Source organism: Equus asinus, chromosome 4, assembly GCF_041296235.1.
Source record: "Equus asinus isolate D_3611 breed Donkey chromosome 4, EquAss-T2T_v2, whole genome shotgun sequence".
In the NCBI taxonomy this organism is placed as follows: Eukaryota; Metazoa; Chordata; class Mammalia; order Perissodactyla; family Equidae; genus Equus; species Equus asinus.
In genome coordinates this window covers 97,697,085-97,716,359 of record NC_091793.1, presented here as the reverse complement: position 1 = coordinate 97,716,359, position 19,275 = coordinate 97,697,085, and the positions used below count along the sequence as shown (strand labels likewise).

The 19,275-nt window shown below is 36.5% G+C and overlaps 1 protein-coding gene across 5 annotated transcripts in view; it reads right to left on the bottom strand.

Annotated features, from left to right (window-relative positions):
* Nucleotides 1–19,275, bottom strand: part of GPD2 (glycerol-3-phosphate dehydrogenase 2) — a 139,096-nt gene that overhangs the window by 18,065 nt on the left and 101,756 nt on the right. For all 5 annotated transcript variants that reach the window (XM_070507796.1, XM_044768891.2, XM_014858273.3 and 2 more), the window contains exons 7-9: nucleotides 17,745–17,909; nucleotides 16,761–16,905; nucleotides 9,691–9,884 (exon numbers count right to left, since the gene is read on the bottom strand). In XM_070507796.1, coding sequence (XP_070363897.1) covers nucleotides 9,691–9,884; nucleotides 16,761–16,905; nucleotides 17,745–17,909 — 504 coding nt within the window. The remainder of the gene's footprint in view (nucleotides 1–9,690; nucleotides 9,885–16,760; nucleotides 16,906–17,744; nucleotides 17,910–19,275) is intronic.

The following is a 19,275-nucleotide window of genomic DNA, read 5'->3' as shown; positions in this document are numbered from 1 at the left end:
CCAATACTTGTGTTATAGTGTTTGGAAGTTCTTCGAATATTCAAGATACCATGAAATTTTCCTTACTATCTCTGACAAAATACAACCACCCTTAAAAACTTTTGTACATCAAAGGACATTATCAACAGAATGAAAAGACAACCAATGTAATGGGATAAAATATTTGCAAATTGTATATCTAATAAGGGGTTAAAATCCAGAATATATAAGAATTCCCAAAACTCAATAATTAAACAAGACAAACAACCCGATCAAAAAATAGGCAAAGGATTTGAATAGACACTTCTCTAAAGAAGATATACAGATGGCCAATAATCATGTAAAAAGATGCTCAATATCACTGATTATTAGGGAAATGCAAATGAAAACCACAATGAGATACCTCATACCCATTAGGACGGATATTATAAAAAAAATTAAAAAACAGAAAATAGCATGTGTTGGCCAGCATGTGGAGAAATTGGTATATCTTTGCGCATTGTTAATAAGAATGCAAAATGATGCAGCCACTATGGATAACTGTATGGAAGTTCTTCAAAAAATTAAACATAGAATTACCATATGATCTAGCTATTACACTTCTGGGTACACACCCAAAAGAACTGAAAGCAAGGAAAATTTGCACACCCTCATGTTCACAGCAGCATCATTCACAATGGCCAAAAGGTAGAAGCAACCCAAGTGTCCATCAACAGATGAATGGATAAACAAAATGTGGTATATACATACAACAATATATTATTCAGCCTTAAAAAGTAAGGGAATTCTGACATGTGCTACAACATGGATGAACCTTGAAGACATTAAGCTAAGTGAAATAAGTCAGTCACGAAAGGACAAATATTGCATGATTCCATTCATATGAGATACCTAGAACAGTCAAATTCATAGAGACAGAAAGCTGAATGGTAGTTGCCAGGAGGTGGGGGGAGCGGGGACTGGGGAGCTGGTGTTTAACGAGCACAGAGTTAGGAAAGATGAAAAAGTTCTGGAGATGGATGATGGTGAAGGTTGCACAAAAATGTGAATATACTTAATGCCACAGAACTGTATACTTAAAAAAGGTTAAAATGATACATTTTATATTATGTATATTTAACCACAATTTTAAAAAACCAAGACAAAAGGAAAAATTGACATCATTCAAGTCTCAGAAGATTAAGGAAATATTTTACAGAAGCATCGGGGCCTCTACCAGCCCATATCATGCCCATGCCTCAAATTAAAATACCTCATTCAGGGGAGCACAGTTTTGCGAGCAGAGGGCACTCTGCATTTCAGATCTCACTCCCGTCCTGGTCATGTGCGGGTTCACAGTGACCCTCCTGTACAGAGAGGGAAACATCTGTATATGTATAAATACATACAGGGCTGTGGATCTGTTTATACACAGCAGCCCCTGGAAAGCACTGAGAGATACATCTAGCAGACTCTGTGTAAAGCATCACAAAGACTCCTTGAAATGATTGGAACAGTCCAAAAAGGAAAAAAAAATGTGCCTAACCAAGTACAGGGCAAAGACCCTAAAAACAAGTGACACTGGATGACAGTTAATCCCTCCAGCTTGATGTCAGATGAGAAATAAGATTTCTGGTAAAGGTAAACTCAACTAAGGTAAACCTGGCATATTTTAAGATGGCTCCTTAAAGGCCACACTCTTAACTTGACCATAGTCTGAAAAAAGAGGTGCCCATACTCCTCTATGGGGGTGTTTAATCAAACCCATATCCAAACACTGTATCTGAAACAAAGAAAGAAGAAACGTAATAAACAGGTGAGGAAAGCCAAATGCTTCCAGTCTTGTTAACTGGAGCCCATACAGGAGTCTCGATGCCGGGATTCCATTCCTAGATTCGCCCCTCTGATGTGTGCATTCTCTTAACTAGGTTTAATCCTGATGGCTTCCATGGACTGGGGGTTAATTCTTGCTTCACATAATTCCACAAAAGTCTTGCAAAACCTCAACACAAATCGTGCAATGTTTTAATCTTTACAAAAAGCCTAACTAGAAAATTACCACTATTTTCCATTAGAGTTCAAATCGCCCTCTGTGTCAAAAATAAAACTTGGCCAACCACTTAGAACGTCATTGTGGTCACCACAGAGTCTACAGAGTGTGTCTGTGAAATTCCTTAAGTGGCCATGCTGATCAGGAATTTCCTTTCAACTCTTAAAGCTCTCTGACTGATTTTTAAATTATTTGGTGGAAAATTAGACTTTCTAGAATAAATTTGAAGCATATGTAAATAATCTTTGTGACAAATCCTTTACTTTTTCTAGTATAACTGGCAGAAAAATACATTTATGAAATTGTATTGTCTGAAACAAAAATATCGAACTAAAACTTTCAAATTTTTTATTCATAGAAGAACCTTAAATAAAACTTTATGTATACTGATACCATTTATAATCCTTACTCCTGAAATTGATACTCAAAAAAAGAAAAGAAGGGGCTGGCCCAGTGGTGTAGTGGTTAAGTTTGCATGCTCCACTTTGGTGGCTCAGGGTTCACAGGTTCAGATCCCAGGCATGAACCTAGCACCATTCACCAAGCCATGCTGTGGGCGATGTCCCATATACAAAATAGAGGAAGACTGGCACAGATGTTAGCTTGGTGACAGCCCTCCTCAAGCAAAAGGAGGAAGATTAGCAACAGATGTTAGCTCAGGGCCAATCTTCTTCACCAAAAAAAAAAGACAACACTACCAGGAAGAGTTCATAATGTGTTAGGAACTTTATTTTGCTTGGTATCTTAGCATTCACATTTTTAGCTTGAGAATTACATCAGGTGAATGTTAGGATTAAATTTATTTTTAAAAGATACATTTAAGGACAATCAAAATTTAAATCCTATTTAAAATATGAATCAGTCTTTACAGCCTGCAGGATTTTTACAGTATTAGACCAGAGGGTGGTTTAATCAGGTTATCTATCAGTTTTCTTCCAAACTTGAGATTTTTTTTTTCAGGGAAAGAGTACCCCTGAGCTCACATCCTTTGCCAAGCCTCCTCTTTTTTTTTTCCCCACCCCAAAGGCCCAGTGCATGATTATATATCCCAGTTGTAAGTCCTTCTACTTCTTCTACGTGAGCTGCCGCCACAGCAGGAAACTGACAGATGGGTGGTGTGGTTCTGCAACCGGGAAAGGAACCTGGGCTGGCGAAGTGGTGAGAGCACTGAACTTTAACCACTAAGCCATCAGGGCTGGCTCACGATTTAATAATTTTTATGGATTGTTCAAAATGCTATTTGCTGCTGACGAATAAAGAACGTGTATCCCCCTACCACGCAAATTAACAAATGACCAGTCAGAGCCATAGGTATAATCTATGTCCATAGGGCACAGCATAGCTAAACACACAAAACAGAATTCTAACCCCTTGTATAAAAGACAGCAACTAACTCAACTAACAGGTTTCTCCCCTTATCACCTCTTCACGCACCCTGGAAACCTTGTACACTGTTCAACAAACCCTAATGAAAGAAAGATATTCAAAAGCAGTAGACAGCGTAGAGAATCTTTTAATACTGCAGCCATATTGTAACCGTAGGGGAAACAGCGCTAGGAAGAAGCACTGTCTCCTCTGTGGTTACAACTTGGAGGGTGGTAGAGAGAAGAGAAATAAGGGCCATGTGCTTTAGACATTGCTGCATCACTAAATTCATCACCTCTTGAGTCTTCCTATATCTAGAGCTCTTCTTTTACACGATGATACATTTCTTTATTTTATATAACAAAAAAATACAAATTCAATGACTCTAATAAACTATTTCCTTCTCTAAGATATATATAAATACCCTAGATTCTGTAGGGCAGCACTGTTCCATGGATGTTTCTGCAGTGATGGAAATGTTCCACATCTACACTGTCCAATTCCACTGGTCACTAGCTGCACGAGGCTATTAAGCACTTGAAACACGGTTCATGTGACTGAGGAACTGAATTTCAGATATGATTTAATTTTAACTAATTTAAATTTAAATAGCCACAGGATGTGCACATGCGCAGGCTACGATATTGCCCAAGGCAGTTCTAGAGTAAAAGCCCCAATAGTAGACCTCAGACTTGTCCTGGTAAATCGTCAAGCTGGGTACTTCCACCATGGCCACCTTGCCCACATCTCTAATGCAACCTCGTTTCAGTGAAATTTGACTGTACTCTCTTTGCTCATGAGAATAAACTCTGCTATAATAGCACACTTTCCCCCAAAATACTTTACTGTCATAGCATGTTCCATATTTATCATTTCAAATATCCTCTTCTCCTACTAATCTCATGAATTCAAAGAAATGAAAAATGTTTTTCATAAATTAAGTACTCCTACCCTCAAGTTCTTACGCAGAAATCATTCAGGTTGTAGCCAAGAGTAGGTACTGAACATCACCTACTTTAACTCTACACGGTATAGTATGTGAAGAAAATAACTCAACTCATGGCTTTTATGCTTCAGAACTCAAAGATTCATCTTGATCTTTCTGGTTCTCATACTGCCAGGGTAGCTAAACAAGATTTTATGACTGTTTCATCTTCCTTTCCATGTTGAAAGTCTTCAGCAATGTCAGTTCTAATATTTCTCAATATCCCAAATACTGTATCAAGTAGGGGGCCATGTATAATGATTAATAAATATTAAGTGGCATATTAAAATATTCTCTGAACTTTTTATATCAAAGATTCTTGCTGAGTTGACATAACAAAATCAAAGGAAAAATATTTGGCCCTCTTAGCCGATATGCCAGTCTTTATATAAGATTTCTAATGACTATATATTTAAACAATGGATATTCCCTTTCAAAATAAATGAACACTTTAAATAAAACAAAATGACAGGAAAGAACACTATTATTAAGGTTGAGAAAAATCCATCATTAACCACCACTTCTTAGAGTGGCTCACTCAGATGGCACCCAGTTGATTTTCTGTCAATTGCCCAGATGTTAAAAAACCCACAAGGAGCTCCAGAGTGTATAAAAGTACTTGGCAATATTTTCAAAAGGATAGTGAGAAAATAAAATAGTCCTTCTATTGTCATGTTTAAGAATTATTTTCATTAGAACCTCAATAAATAATTCATTCAGGTTTGAGGATATATAATATATAAAGAGTAAAATCTAAATAGTAAAGTTGAATAGACATTTTCACAGCTGGTTGAAAAGACTAAGTGCTGTGTAATTGTTTCCAATTATAATTAATATTTTCACTCTTAAAAACTTGGCAAGACAGGTGTTTGTTTTTAAAATTAATAGAAAATGAAGCCCACAGGAAGTGACAATTAGAAGCTAAATGTGTGGTTTTGCTCCACATCAGTTATTTAGCCATACGTTTTGGGGTGTTCTTGCTCATGTTTGCCACTTTCAAAAAATGAATAAAAAGCATGTGAAAATATCTAAATGAACACAGGGGAAATAGTGTCAGAAATCAATACTTCTCCACCAGCACATTGAACCTGCTGAAATGAAGTGTTAATCACAGAAATAAGATACCATATTACATTTATAAACTAATGAAACTAGAAAAAGCAAAGCGCGTGACACTATAATTAAACAGCTGGAAGACATCCAAGCCTGTGTAAGTTGATAACCCTGGTACAATCTCTGGCAGTGAAAAGGCAGGTCTGCAATGAGTTGATATGGCCAGCTCAGTTGTTAATTGAATAACAGGCAATCTATAAACACTACTAATTGCGTATGTGAAAACCAGTGCATAACTAGAGACACTGCCCAGAGAAGCACTCCAGAAAAACTGCGTGGAGAAAGCACTGAGCAAACCTTCTGTCTCTCTCCATCCCTTTAAGTCATAGCTTAGTTTCACCACGGCATCCTCCTGATTAACCTCTACACAGCAGACTTAATGATACATTTTTCAAAAGATCATTTTTCTTCCTAACCCAATACGTACCACCCAACTATCAATTACTCATTTCAGAAAAGAACAAACAAGTAATCTAGAAAATTCAGCCTGTGAATGGAAAGCTTTCTAAATCGTGCAAGAAGACATGGTCTTATTCCCAACAGGCAAAATGCTTTTCAGAATTGTTCCAACGCATTTTGCAGAAGTGTGGCAGCTGCTGTGAACAGCATGGAGTGTTAAGATTTGACACTTTTTTTTTTTCTTAAGGATATAGCCATTTGGGGAGGCTCAGAAACTGTTGTCAGAATTTTACTTATTCATCCATTTAATAAATCCTTTTAAAATGATTATTTCAGCCCTAGTGAATGCCAAATATTTCAAAACTATTGCCCCAGGATCTAAATCAAACTTCTTTTTAAATCTGTAAAGGAGACTGCTTGGCCTAAGGGATTAGTTAGGAAATATGAAACCTCCCCCAGTTTAATATTCAAATCCAAATAAGGGCAGTTGAGAGCAAAGGTCATCAGCATTTTGAAGGTGTCTAGCAGCTTCCATGGAATGAATTAGGAGACTTAATCCACTCCCTAGTGGATACGTATATCACATCATGAAATCCAGAACTACCAGAGTGCTGTGCAGTATTCAGAAGCACAAGCATCGGAGCCAGACCGACTTGTACGCACACCATGGCTCCAACACGAAAGAGCTATGGGCAGGAAACTTAAAGTTGCTGGGACTCAGTTTCTTCATCTGTAAAGTGGGAATTACAAAATATACCTCCTAAGGTTATTATGAGGAATCAGAGATAATACAGGCAATATGCTTAGCAGAGTGCCTAGTATAAAAAGTGATCAATAATGGTAGAGTTTCTAAAAATAAAGCATGTATTTACCCATTATAGAAAAATGGAAAGATTAAAATTTGTGTAGCAACACCATGTAGTCAAATAACGGAATGGTGCCCGAAGTCTCTCTCTCACATTGCATCACTATAGAAGAGAGAATCGGCTTTCATCAAAATTCTTTGGAAAAAATATAAATTTGAATGTCTTCACTTTAAGATACAGACATACTTCAGCTGACACTCTACCAAGACTAAAGGTAATTTCTCAACTATAAGGTCTTCAGTCAATTAGAAATAAGAATGCAAAGAAACTATAAAGAATCACTGTCAATTAATTGTTTAAAAGGAGACTTTTTTAAGTAGGAAAGGTGTGATAGATGGCATGCACAGAGAAATAAATGATGTATATGAAAAAGCTGTCACTTCCACTTTTACCCTGGATATTTGCTACCTGTTTACAGTGTTTAGATATTAATTTCAACTGATTTTACCAAAAGTCAGAATTGATAAAAATTCTTTGTTAGTTTCTCCAATTGCCTGACTACCAAAAGGTATTTTAACTGAAATGAACTTTACGGACCAATCAGGTCCCACCAGCTATTGCAAGTCTTCCATCTATTTATAGGAGACTAAAAGTGAGGAGTACAGGATCCAGTCTGTTACAAATCAAAGCTCATTTCACTGGTAGAAATCCCCACCTATGTGGGCATGGTGGCCTTTCGGAGCTTACATCTGTTTCCAGCACATCCAGCCTCTCAGCACTTATAAGCAGTTAGATTTCTCATCATTACTGTGTTTGAACTTTAAGAATTTGGAAACTGTCAACACAGAGCTCTCTGCTCTTGAATTAATTTTATTTCTTGCTCTAACAATCTAATTTCCTACTCTTAGGGCCCAGATATGAACCCACTTTTAACAAATATTATATCCAGGTAAATGTGAATTGAAGCAGAATTCATTAATGATAATCAATACATTAAAATACAGTCATACCCAGATGAAGCCCCTCCTAGAGGCAAAAGGGAAAAAAAAAATATGTCAAGTCAAATTGCAATGAACTTTGAGTATTTAAATATGGATATTAAACACCACATGATTTATTCCCCAAATAACTCTGTGTGTGTGTGCATGTGTGAGAGCATAAATATTAGCAACATAGATTTCAATTACATGCATTTAATACATTTAAACTATTATTCTAGATGTCCAAAGAGACTCTATTCAAAATGAAATTATACCTATAACTTTAAATTAGAAGAAATTAAAACTATACAATACGGATCAAGTGATTAAACCAGGGGAGTCACCTGCACCATTTTTTAAGCAGTTTGTTTGTTCTGTTTGTTTGTAAATTTGTAATCATACAATGGAAAAGGATCCTTTAGGGGAAAAGGGTTTATAGATGCTAGTGAGTTGAATCAAGACGAAAATAATGCCTTTGCATGTCCTCCACTGAAGCCAATATTACAGAAGGTTCCTGCATAAATAGATGAAGACTATTTTTCAAAAATCTTAAACTTTCTACTTTAATCTAGAAAGATTTTCAAACTGCTACCAGCATCAAAATCCCTGAAGGCCTCTATTACTAATTCATTTTAATTCAAAACAATCATGAATGGCATGTTGGATGGATAACAAGCTTTGCAGCTGAAGAAAGAATCCTTACCCTCAAGGAGATCCAAGTGAGAATCTATCTTAGACCATTATCTATAACACAATGTTGAGATATACTGGACCAACATTCTACGGGAGTACAAAGGATAGGTGGTTCCTGAAGTATAAATATATTTTGCCAAGATGAGAAGCTGGGGGAAGGGCATCCCAGAGCAAGGCTTTAACCTAAACAAGGCATGAAGGTTTAAAAGTGCATGACCTGATTTGGAAATTATAAGAAATACAATATAATTAGGCCATACAATGCATAGAGGTGGAGTAGTTGAATATAAACCTGCAAAGGCAAGTTGTAAAACGCCTTATATTCCATGTAAGATAGTTTAGAATCTTACCTAAAGTCAATGAGGAGACATCCACGGGATATTTTTGTGCAGGGAAGTGAGGATCAGAACTGTGTTTTAGAAAGAGAGTTCTGATAGAAGGATCAGCCTGGCTGGGGCCAGAAACCTGACATACGGAAGCCAGTCAGGGGGTCAAGGCAGCGGTTTCAGTGAGAAATGACACACGTGTGAACCATGGCAATAAGGTGGAAGGGATTTATATGATACTTCAGAGCGAACATAGTTAGGAATTGGACTGGGTATAGAAGGAGAAGAAACACTAATTACAGGCTTGCCATTTCCAGCTTGGATGACTAGATAGATGGAGAAGCTATTAACTGAAATATGAAATACAGAAGGATAATGTTGGGAAATGTCTAAAACTAGCCTGGATAAAAAATTCACTTATATGTTCATTAGAGAAAATGCTATGAAATTCAAGTTACAAGAAAGTATACCCAGGTAAGTATAGGAAAGAAGTAAACTTTGGTTTTTTCAATTAAAGCAAGCACACTTATCCTTCTTAGCTAGATCCACTGCCAACACGCTACTTTCCACAAAGTAACAGCTCACTAAGCCTCTTAGAATATGGACCTCTATCCTCTCACTTCCTCTGCTTACCTATTTCATAGGGATTTCCTGTATCTATGAATCAGATCTTCCCAAACTCTAGAAATTCAATAGTGATGCAAACATTTCATTCTCTCCTCAAAGAATTTAGAACTCACGTATGGCACTCCAATTTTGCCATTAGAAATTATCAGGAAAGGACTCTATGAGTTTCTTGTGCATGCAGAAAGTAGAGAAAAGGTAACTGCTTCCCATTGTGTTAAAATTTGGTTCTCGTTAGTCTTCTAGAAGAAGTAGTCAGCACATAAGAGTTAGAGCAGACCGGGTGTGAAGATGAGTCAGACTGGAGACGTGGCAGTTACTCAGTGAGAGCTGGAATGGTTTGGGAGACATCAAAGAGGGAAGACAAACTTAAAGGAATGCATCACGTTACCTTCAACATCACAACTCAGGTAGTTGCGCACTTCATTCAAAATGAAGTTAATATCTTCTTCCGAAGGAATAGGATGGGGTGTAACATCAGTTGGAGTGTCGGTAGTGCCAGCTATAGTCATCTTTTGCCAGGGTAGGAAGAAAATAACTCGCCCATCACTGGTCGCTGGGTCAAGAAGTCCCATGCTCTCTGGGCTGAAGTAAAAAGAAAGGTTATATATTTCTGCAACAAACAGAAATTCAATCTTAATTTGCATTCTAAAAATTATTTTATTCATCAATTGTTGTATAAACAAACAGGAAAAACATGAGTTATTATTACTGCCACTACTCTAATCTAGAAATTCCTGAAAGAAAAAAATAATTTTGGTAACAAAAAGGAATGGAGCAAGTGTGACAATAACAATATTTCACTTCAGAACTGGCCCTTCCCATCTCAACAACGCAAGGTTAATTAAGAAAGTGGACTTCAACTTCCAATTGTTCGAGTTTTTATATTCCTTGGACTATTCATATCAGATAATATCAGTGGGATAAATGTCTACAATTTCTCCTATGATGATCACTTAAGGATAGCTCTTCAATCTTTTCTCAGGTCTATGAAAAAAGCATTTTCCTGGGACATTTGACACTTGACAAATCTTTCAGTAGAAGGTCTTAGAAGTAAATGAGAAAAGTAAAGGGTCTAACTTTCTAGAAACTAAAATGTAAGCAAAAAATTCTTTACTCCTTTGTGCCTAGATGAACTTGTACCATTTCACCAAATATGAGAGTTCTTATTTGATTTCAGTTTTACAGAAATCTCAAGAAGTGCATCCAGAAGAAAAGAGCTCAGTTTTCTACTAGTACCTAAATAACAATGCACTAGGATGAGGTCAAAAGGTGAGGAAGATCTTTGCAATGAAAATTTTAAATAGATGGAAGATGCTAGCGTATTATGCTACTAAATCAAGGTTCAAGGATGCCGCTTCTGAAAGATTATATAAAATTTTCCAAATACTAATCAATAATTTTCACTAACATAATACTCTAAAGCCAAATTATAAAACACACTTGAAAGAATAGGCAACTGTAAATAAACATTAACAAAAGCCGTTCAATTTTGTTATTAAAGCACTAGAAACTGTTGTTTTAACGTATTCATTAACGATTCAGAGAAATTTGGAGAAGTTGTTAAAGGAGTGGGAGGAATCTGAAAGTGTCATATTCAAATAGAACACTGCAAATCTTCAGAGAGCTGTTTCAGTTTGACTGAACTCTCACAGCAAGCCAATGTTAAAAGTATTTTCGGTAAATATATTTTCAGCTTCTATTAATGAAATTTCTTAAATAGAAAACATAATTCTATTTGGTTTAAATAAATTTCAAGAAATCCCTCTTACATCCACAAATTTTAAAGGGTATACAGTCAACTTTTCACGTCTATCATTCTCTTAAAAATTTTTTTTAAAAAACTCCCATTGATTCAAATGTGTAAGGATGAGAGACTAACAACTGTTTAAAAGCAAACCAAAAATAATTTTTTTATGGAAAAGAAATCTACAGTCAGCTTAGATAATTCATCTTCCTTATTGAAACCACAAGGAGTGCTAGTCTTTCTTTGAAAAGACTCAGCCCCATAAAACACCTGCCAGGTCTACACAGCTTTTGTAGAAAGAAATCCCTGTCTACTGCCTACTTGAGAGTCATAGTAGAGAATGACCACAGTTCTCTGACTTGGGGCACGCAAAAGGTACCACAGAAGTATGTCAATCATTTAAACCTTCAGCTAAGATCTCATCTCCACTCAGGTTTACTTAAAGGAAATAATTTTACTTCCATTTTCATATATTGAAAACTACAAGTATTGAGTATTTTCATCGCTGTATGACTGTACTTTTTTTCTTAGTATTTGTCATAAAACTCTAAAAGTCTTAAAAGAAACTAGTTAATTATGTGTTTTGTAAGCACCTAATTTGATCCTGGATTAATATGCCCTTAGATTAAATCAGTCACTTTGGAATTAGAAATTAACTCATTCAGAGTTCAAGCTTTCAATTTGACAGACTGTACTGTATTGAAACAAAAGGGTAAATTCCATGTTCTAACATTGAAGAAATACATTCTATGTTGGTTTTATATATGATCATTTTATGGATCAGATATCATATGATGTGTTTAAATAACTGAATAAACCTGATAAATTTTAGCATAAAATTATAATATTCTGCAACCTAGACATGAAATGTTGTTAGAAAAGCACAACTACTGAATCCTTTAAAATCTTTCAAGGCAATATAAGTGGTTTAAAGGGTGAAGGTGATGGTTACCAACACACACATAACTGGAGCCTATAGAGAAGCAACTGCTTAAGTGAAGACATATGTGTCAAACATAAAATTAACGAGCACAGAGGGAAGACAAAGCTATTAACAAATGGTATAAAAATTTAAGAATCCACTTGGAAATACCTTTCATCAGTTCTAAATTACCTAATTCATACTCTCCCTTAGGGGAAAAGTTTGTTTTCTTATGAAGGATTAATCCTGCAAGGTCACACAAAAGTTTGATAATGGTTGTCAACTATAGAGATGGAATATACAACACGGTCAGGCGTAGATCTTTTTTCAATATGTATGATTCACTTGATCAGGAGGAAAAGCTTGCTGCTAATTTATGTGTGTGTCTAGGATTAGATGTAATGAACATTTTTCTCATGCAGACCATTGCCTTCCTGAAGTACCCTTATTTAAACTGAAATCAATTTATTGTTAACTACTTAGCAATCAGTGTTAGAGCTAACAGTATGCACACACATTATAGAAAAAAAATTGATCTCTTGTCAGTCGTGAAAAGCATCTGTAGACTAGACGGAGGAGATGATTATTTTCATGTATTTCGGCCATTTGGTGTATTGTTGCTGCTTTTGTAAGAGCATCTGGCCACAACTCTGATGAAAATTCCAGATTCATTCTTAATGTAAACTAAAGAGTGCCTTTAAAAATAAATAATTTCTGTGTGTTGATTTTCTGAAATTAAAACAATCCAAAACAAGAAATAAAGAAAGCTGCTACCATGGCACAAGATAAATCCACATGTGCAAGGTTAGTTAGGGTCATAGCAAGCCTAACAAATGCCATAAAGATCCTCTGAAAACAGCCCAACGAGATACACTGCACACATGGTTCTCGCTCTCCATTTAGCAGGCTACACTCAATAAATCAGTGGTTGCTGAACTCACCACATTTCCAAACTGATCAGGTTCTAGGTGAAATGTTAGGTCTTAAGCTATCATCAGCCAGTTTATAGGGCAGCCCCAGAAGTTCTGACTCATCCCTGAGGAGCTAGTCGAACCCTTGAGTTCTAATTGCTGAGTGTGATTGACTGATGAACCCAGAGAGCCATTTCAGTGTGAGATCTCCTGACCCCACCCAAGACAATGACTCGATATGGAGAGCAAAACCATCCCTCGGGGATGCCAGAGCTACAGCTGCCTCTAGGTCAGGCTAAAAGAGGGAATAAACCCTTAATCCAGGCCGCAATCCCCAACCAAGGGGCACTTGTGCAACAAAGCCTGAATAGGAACTGGGCTGCAGACCACTCCTCTAAGGTTTCTGACAGGATGTGTAGTGGTTGTAGTTCAAGGTGCTAAAATTGGGGATATTAATTTCTCCCAAAGTAGAATGAGATCACTTACTGCATCTTAAACTGAGACAGACCCAGCTGTGACTAACACTTTCATGATTCACGGGCAGGGGGCCCGAAGCTAATGCCAAATTTTGAGGATGAAGAAGGGCATTCTGTTTTGAAAATATTACATCCAGGTGATGTATTTTTATATTTCTTAAAAAACACCTGTCTACTCTGTTGGTTAATAGCATATTATAAAGCATAGTACAGAACCACACATGTAGCACGACCTCTTTCAGGTAAAATTTTTAAAAGGATTTGTGAAAATATAAACATAAAATTTTATGCACGGAATCAGAAGGAAGTGTTATCGATTACCAAAGAAGAACTGAAGTGCGGGGAAGGGGGCGCGTGAGGAAGAAGAGGGATGCCTTCGCTTTTCATTTTATATCTTTCTCTTTTTCTATCGCGCTCACTTTTATTTATTTATCTTTGTTTACAGGGGTTGTCTGGGCAGTAAAATGAGGAAGCTTATTTTGTTTTCGTATTTTAACTTCTCTACATTTAGAAACTCCCTTATGGGGCCAGCCTGGTGGTATAGCAGTTCAGTTCGTGTGCTCCACTTCGGCAGCCCGGGGTTCACTGGTTCAGATGCTGGGTGTGAACCTACGGACCACCTATCAACCCATGCTGTGGCAGGCATCCCACATATAAAATGGAGGAAGATATACACAGATGTTAACTCAGGGCTAATCTTCCTCAAAAAAAAAAAAAGACTCCCTTATAGGGGTTATATTATAATTTTAATTTTAAAAAAGGTGACAATCTCAATTTGGGCAAGTGAACACAAAAAAAGTTAGGAGGATTTATTCAAACAATAGTTACTGGTCATTATTATGTGGCAGACACAGTACTAGGACCTGGGGATATGGTGGTCAACAAAACAGATAAAAAATAATCAAAGAATCATTGTGAAAATGTATACAAATTATGTACTATCATGAGACAAGGAAGCAGAAGCTAAAAGAGTTAACTTGTCAAGGTCACGGTTAGCAAGAGGTAAAGTGATGAAAAAACCCAGGAAGTTCTACACAAGGTAACACCATAATTTATTCCCCATATTGTTTCCTTGTCTATGCAACTGAAAGAGCAGAATGTCTTCTCATTTTAATGATGGGCAGACTAAGGTTCACAGAATAAAATGGCTTGTCCCAAACGATGTCATTATTAAGTGGCATTATAGGGAACAATAAGTGTCCTCTGACATCATGGCACAATAGCGAAGAAATACGAAACACAACATACAAGAGAATATGCTGTATCTAGTAAGATCAAAAAAATACAAGGATTATGATGATGTGTGTGGCAATAGTTTACGTATTACCTCTGTACTGTAAGAGATGTTAAAAAACAAACACCTCCAAAAAATTTATACACTAGCTGGCCTTGCATATTTTTAATCCAATACAAAATGAATGCATATAATTGTGTCTGAAACTACTGTTGAAAACTTCTCTCTATATAAGAAACATCTGTAATATTTACATATATTTAATTCCTTCCTTTTCATTTGAGCTAAACTTCTGGTTCCCAGTTTTTAAAACTCTAAGTACCGCTGCATAAATTTTTATTATTATGACTGGAAGCAGCTTGCTTTCTCAAGTCCTAAGTGAAAATACTATGGCTGTCCACCAATTAAGTGCAGACATTTAGAAAATGAGAAAGAAACCTTGGAAGTTGGTGGATAGGAAATTCACTTTAATATTTTTCTTGGTAGAAGTGTAAAATTTTCTCAGTAGAAGTGTATTTGGTATAAATTAGGTGTATATTGGATTTTCCTCAGGCAGATTTAGTTACTGGAAAACTGATAATAAGGCAGCATCATCTATTATTAAGAAGACAGCATTCTAGGAGAATGTAGATACTAAACAAAATAGATTCTATGTATCTATTATTATCAAATATTAAAAGATTTAGGGGCCGGCCCAGTGGTGCAGCAAAGTTTGCACGTTCTGCTCCAGCGGCCCGGGATTCACCGGTTCAGGTCCCAGGTGGGAGCATGGCACCGCTTGGCAAGCCATGCTGTGGTAGGCGTCCCACCTATAAAGTAGAGGAAGATGGGCATGGATGCTAGCTCAGGGCCAGTCTTCCTCAGCAAAAAGAGGAGGATTGGTGGCAGATGTTAGCTCAGTGCTGATCTTCCTCAAAAAGAAAAGATGTATATATCCTTCACAGAAAATTTTTAAAATATGGAAGAGCGTACCCTCATCCTCCCCACGTGACCTAGATATCATCAACTTTAACCCATAATCACATTACCTAGAAATAATTGCCAATAGCATTCCACAGGTTTCCTTTCAGTCTTTTTCTATATACTTATATAATGTTTAGATCATATTGCACGTATAATCTTGTGTCCTTCATTCTAAACTGACATTGTATCATTAGAGTTTTACTAGGACATTAGAGTAATTTATAATTATAATTTTTAATGACTATATAATATTCGCTTGTGCAGACATGCCATAATTTACTTATCTATTCTCCTAAGATTAGTAACCAAAGTGATTTCTAATATTTCTCAACTACAAATAATGTCATAATGAAAACCTTGAGCATAAATCATTATTTCCTACAGAATTACTAGTTTACCTACTCGCTTTACCACATATGGAAATATAAATGGTACACATATTCCATACTCTTAGAATGGTCTTGTGAATTTTTTCCACATATATCTTGAAATGTACATTAGGGGTAATCATTATTAATTTCTTAGCTAGAAACATATAAAAGCTTTTTTTAACTTATTAAAAATTTCAAACATGTACAAAAATAGAATAGGTTAATGTGCCCACATTCAAATTAAATCATTTTCAATAAATATCTATTCTTATTCATCTCTATCCCTACCCATTTCTCTACTCTGGATTATCTTTGTTAATATAACATATTAGAAATTATATCACTTGCTATAGCATTTTCACTCGCTATAGTATTTTTCAAAACACATTTCAAAAGTTATAAACATAAGAATACCTGAGTGGTCCTCATTTTCAGATTCTTCATAAGCAAATGTGAGTATGCTATAAAATTAATTTTCTAATGTTTTAATTAAAATGTCCTTTGTGAAATTTTTGCAAAACAAATTTTTAATTTTTTAATGAAAATCAAAATTAAAAATACTAATGTTTAGTCTCTGAAGGTGAGTACATTGAAGAAAGGATAAAAATAGATCCCAAATCATTAACTCCTAGAAAGCAGTATTGTGGTAAAAGCTAGGAAATTCCCAAGTCTGGTTTGCATTTTGTGTTTTGGAAGAGTTCTTTCATTTATTTCTCCTCATTTTGAACAGCAAGCTAGGTCACCTCTTATTAAGAAAGGTGTGCTAGAGAGTAAATACAGACCCTTTCTTGTGGCCCTCCTGCTCTGGCGATGATCACCGAGTTGGAATACAGTTACCTGTAATAACCCGGCATCACGATGTGGACACCGGCACTTGGCTGGCAGATAGCTGTGGCGTTCTTATCATCCATTTTGCGCACAGTGTCTGTGAAAGGTCCTGTGGCATTGATAACACACTTGGCTCTCACATCAAATTCCTGCCCTGTGAAAGAAAGCAGCATCAATCACACACTCCATCTGTTTCTCTGCTCACTGATGCTTCGGATTATTAATTCATCTATTAACTTAACCTATGGCGAAGTATATTGCATACCACACTAAGTGACGTGAGCAGCCAGAGTTATTGAAAAGCCACACAAAAGGCCCGCATCGGAGTAAATTTAGCAAAAACAAATCCAAATTGAAGAAAGAAAAGCATGCCACTTTTTCATTTCAGCTCTAGGTCTATTTTGCAAAGTGCCCAGCATCAAAGTGCCAAATAGGAATAAAGTGGGATGAGTAAGTAAGACAGTTTCTCCTTTAAAACTCAGACATGTACACAGTGCTGCTGTGTGACAATACATGTCACGGCGCTGGTCTTGTTCAAGGAAATGACGTAATTTTGAAACTCTGCCTGCACGGCCATAGAACCAGGACAAGAATGAAAATCCAACCAAACTTCAAGTGATTGACTTGAACGATGTGTAAATGCACTGCCTGTGTCACCTAGATGATAATTTGAAACTTAGCACATTTATTTAATTTTATTAATAACATGTTTTTGCAAAGAAAACGGAATGCATTCATAGCTGTTGGAATTTTGTGGGCATTCATTATTATCATTATCATTATTATTATTTAACACAAAGGGGAAAAATTGCCAAGTCCCACAAGAGAAAATTTTCATGTTAAACCAGTCATCATTGACAATAAGGAATATAATTAATGTGACTCTGAAATCTGGCTTAAATAAAAGAGAAGTGACAGAAAAATTATAATTCAGTCATTATATAGGCAAGGCAAGATGCTAAGAAATACCTCCCTGCCAGAGCCTTGGCATACCTGTGAGAACATCCTTGCACCGTGCACCGCTCACGCGCTCTTTCCCCGTTTGGGGGTCTGTCTTCTTGAGCAAGCTCACAACCTCCATGTAATTGGCCGTGGCAGCCCCATACCTGGCAGCAGTAAGAGCAATGGCAAGGTTCATCCGGGCATCGTTGTGTTGTCCTGCAGCAGGGAAAACATCAGAGGAGGGGCAGGAGTCACCTCGAGCCACAGACTGGTGGTACAGAAGTGTGTCACAACAGATATGTCACATCTGTCCCTGTCACCCAGAATATGCATGATGGCTGCTCAGCTCTATTGGGCATGATTTAAAAATACATTGTCATTCTCGGTCAGGCATTTACCTGCCACTTCAGCAAGTTCACTTTGTGTACCGCGAAAAATATCCCCTTCCTACAGAGCTCACATCAATTATTTGAAAGTTAAGAAATCATTATTCTCTCAGTTTGGGAACATATGTATATGTCAGACTTTTCCTAATACAGACAACCCGTATGTATGAAAGTGAAGCAATTCAAAACTTCAGAATATTTGACACCCCAACTGGTGTTGATTAACAATTTTTATGAGTATATGCTCTATCTAATATTCAAAATCAAGAGCTTAATCTTCCACAGAGAATCTCTCTGTATTTTATAAAAGGATTTTTCTTGGTCTGAATTTTGATCAGAGCTTCTTAAAATGTAACTTTTTTTTTTTAATTGCACATAAAAGGTAAGAAATTAAGCAGGGCAAAATTTAATTACAGAACAATTCCTACCTGTATTGTTAAAGATTTATTGCTGAAAAATTCTAGTTAAAGAAAACTAAGGGGGAGGCCAAGGGGGGAAAGATGATTAATCACTTTAAAATACTGGCATCACAAGAGACTTTTTCTATTTATTATTGCCAGTGGAGTTAATGCTGACCAGGAAGAATTACTCTACATTGCAGGGGCCAGGTTCTCTGTGCCCTGAATAATTAATTACCCAGGGCCAGATGTATTGAAGCAGGGTTCAAATTCTCACACACTGGGATCAGTTCTATCAAGATAATACTGATAAAGGGATGAATTTGTAATGGATATTGTTGTTGATTTATGTTGCCAGCATACCAAACATTTAGTATAAATGGTTTATGTAAAGTTTCTTCCTTGTGATTCAGTCTGCACAGGGCCAGAAGCTCTACACAGGTAATCTGTTCCAGCTAAAAGGGCAAAGTTATAAAGAGAGAATCAATGACTGGCGATTCTGCCGCCCCTCCCCAGGAACATCTTATTCTAAAACTGCTGAACTAATACAATCAGCCAAGAACCTTTCCCTCCAAATTAAATCCTCTATCAGTGGAGAACATACATTAAACCTCAACATGCAGAATAAGCGGTTATTTTCTCCAAAAAACAACAGAATGAAAGAAGGAGAAGAAAGAAAACAGCAGCAGCAGTAACTGAACTGTAAGTGGGCGAAAGACGGGTAGCATTTCTATCAATTTCATTCAGTGTGACCCTGAAGTTGCTATTAAAATAGACAGCAGGTGTATTTAAAATTAG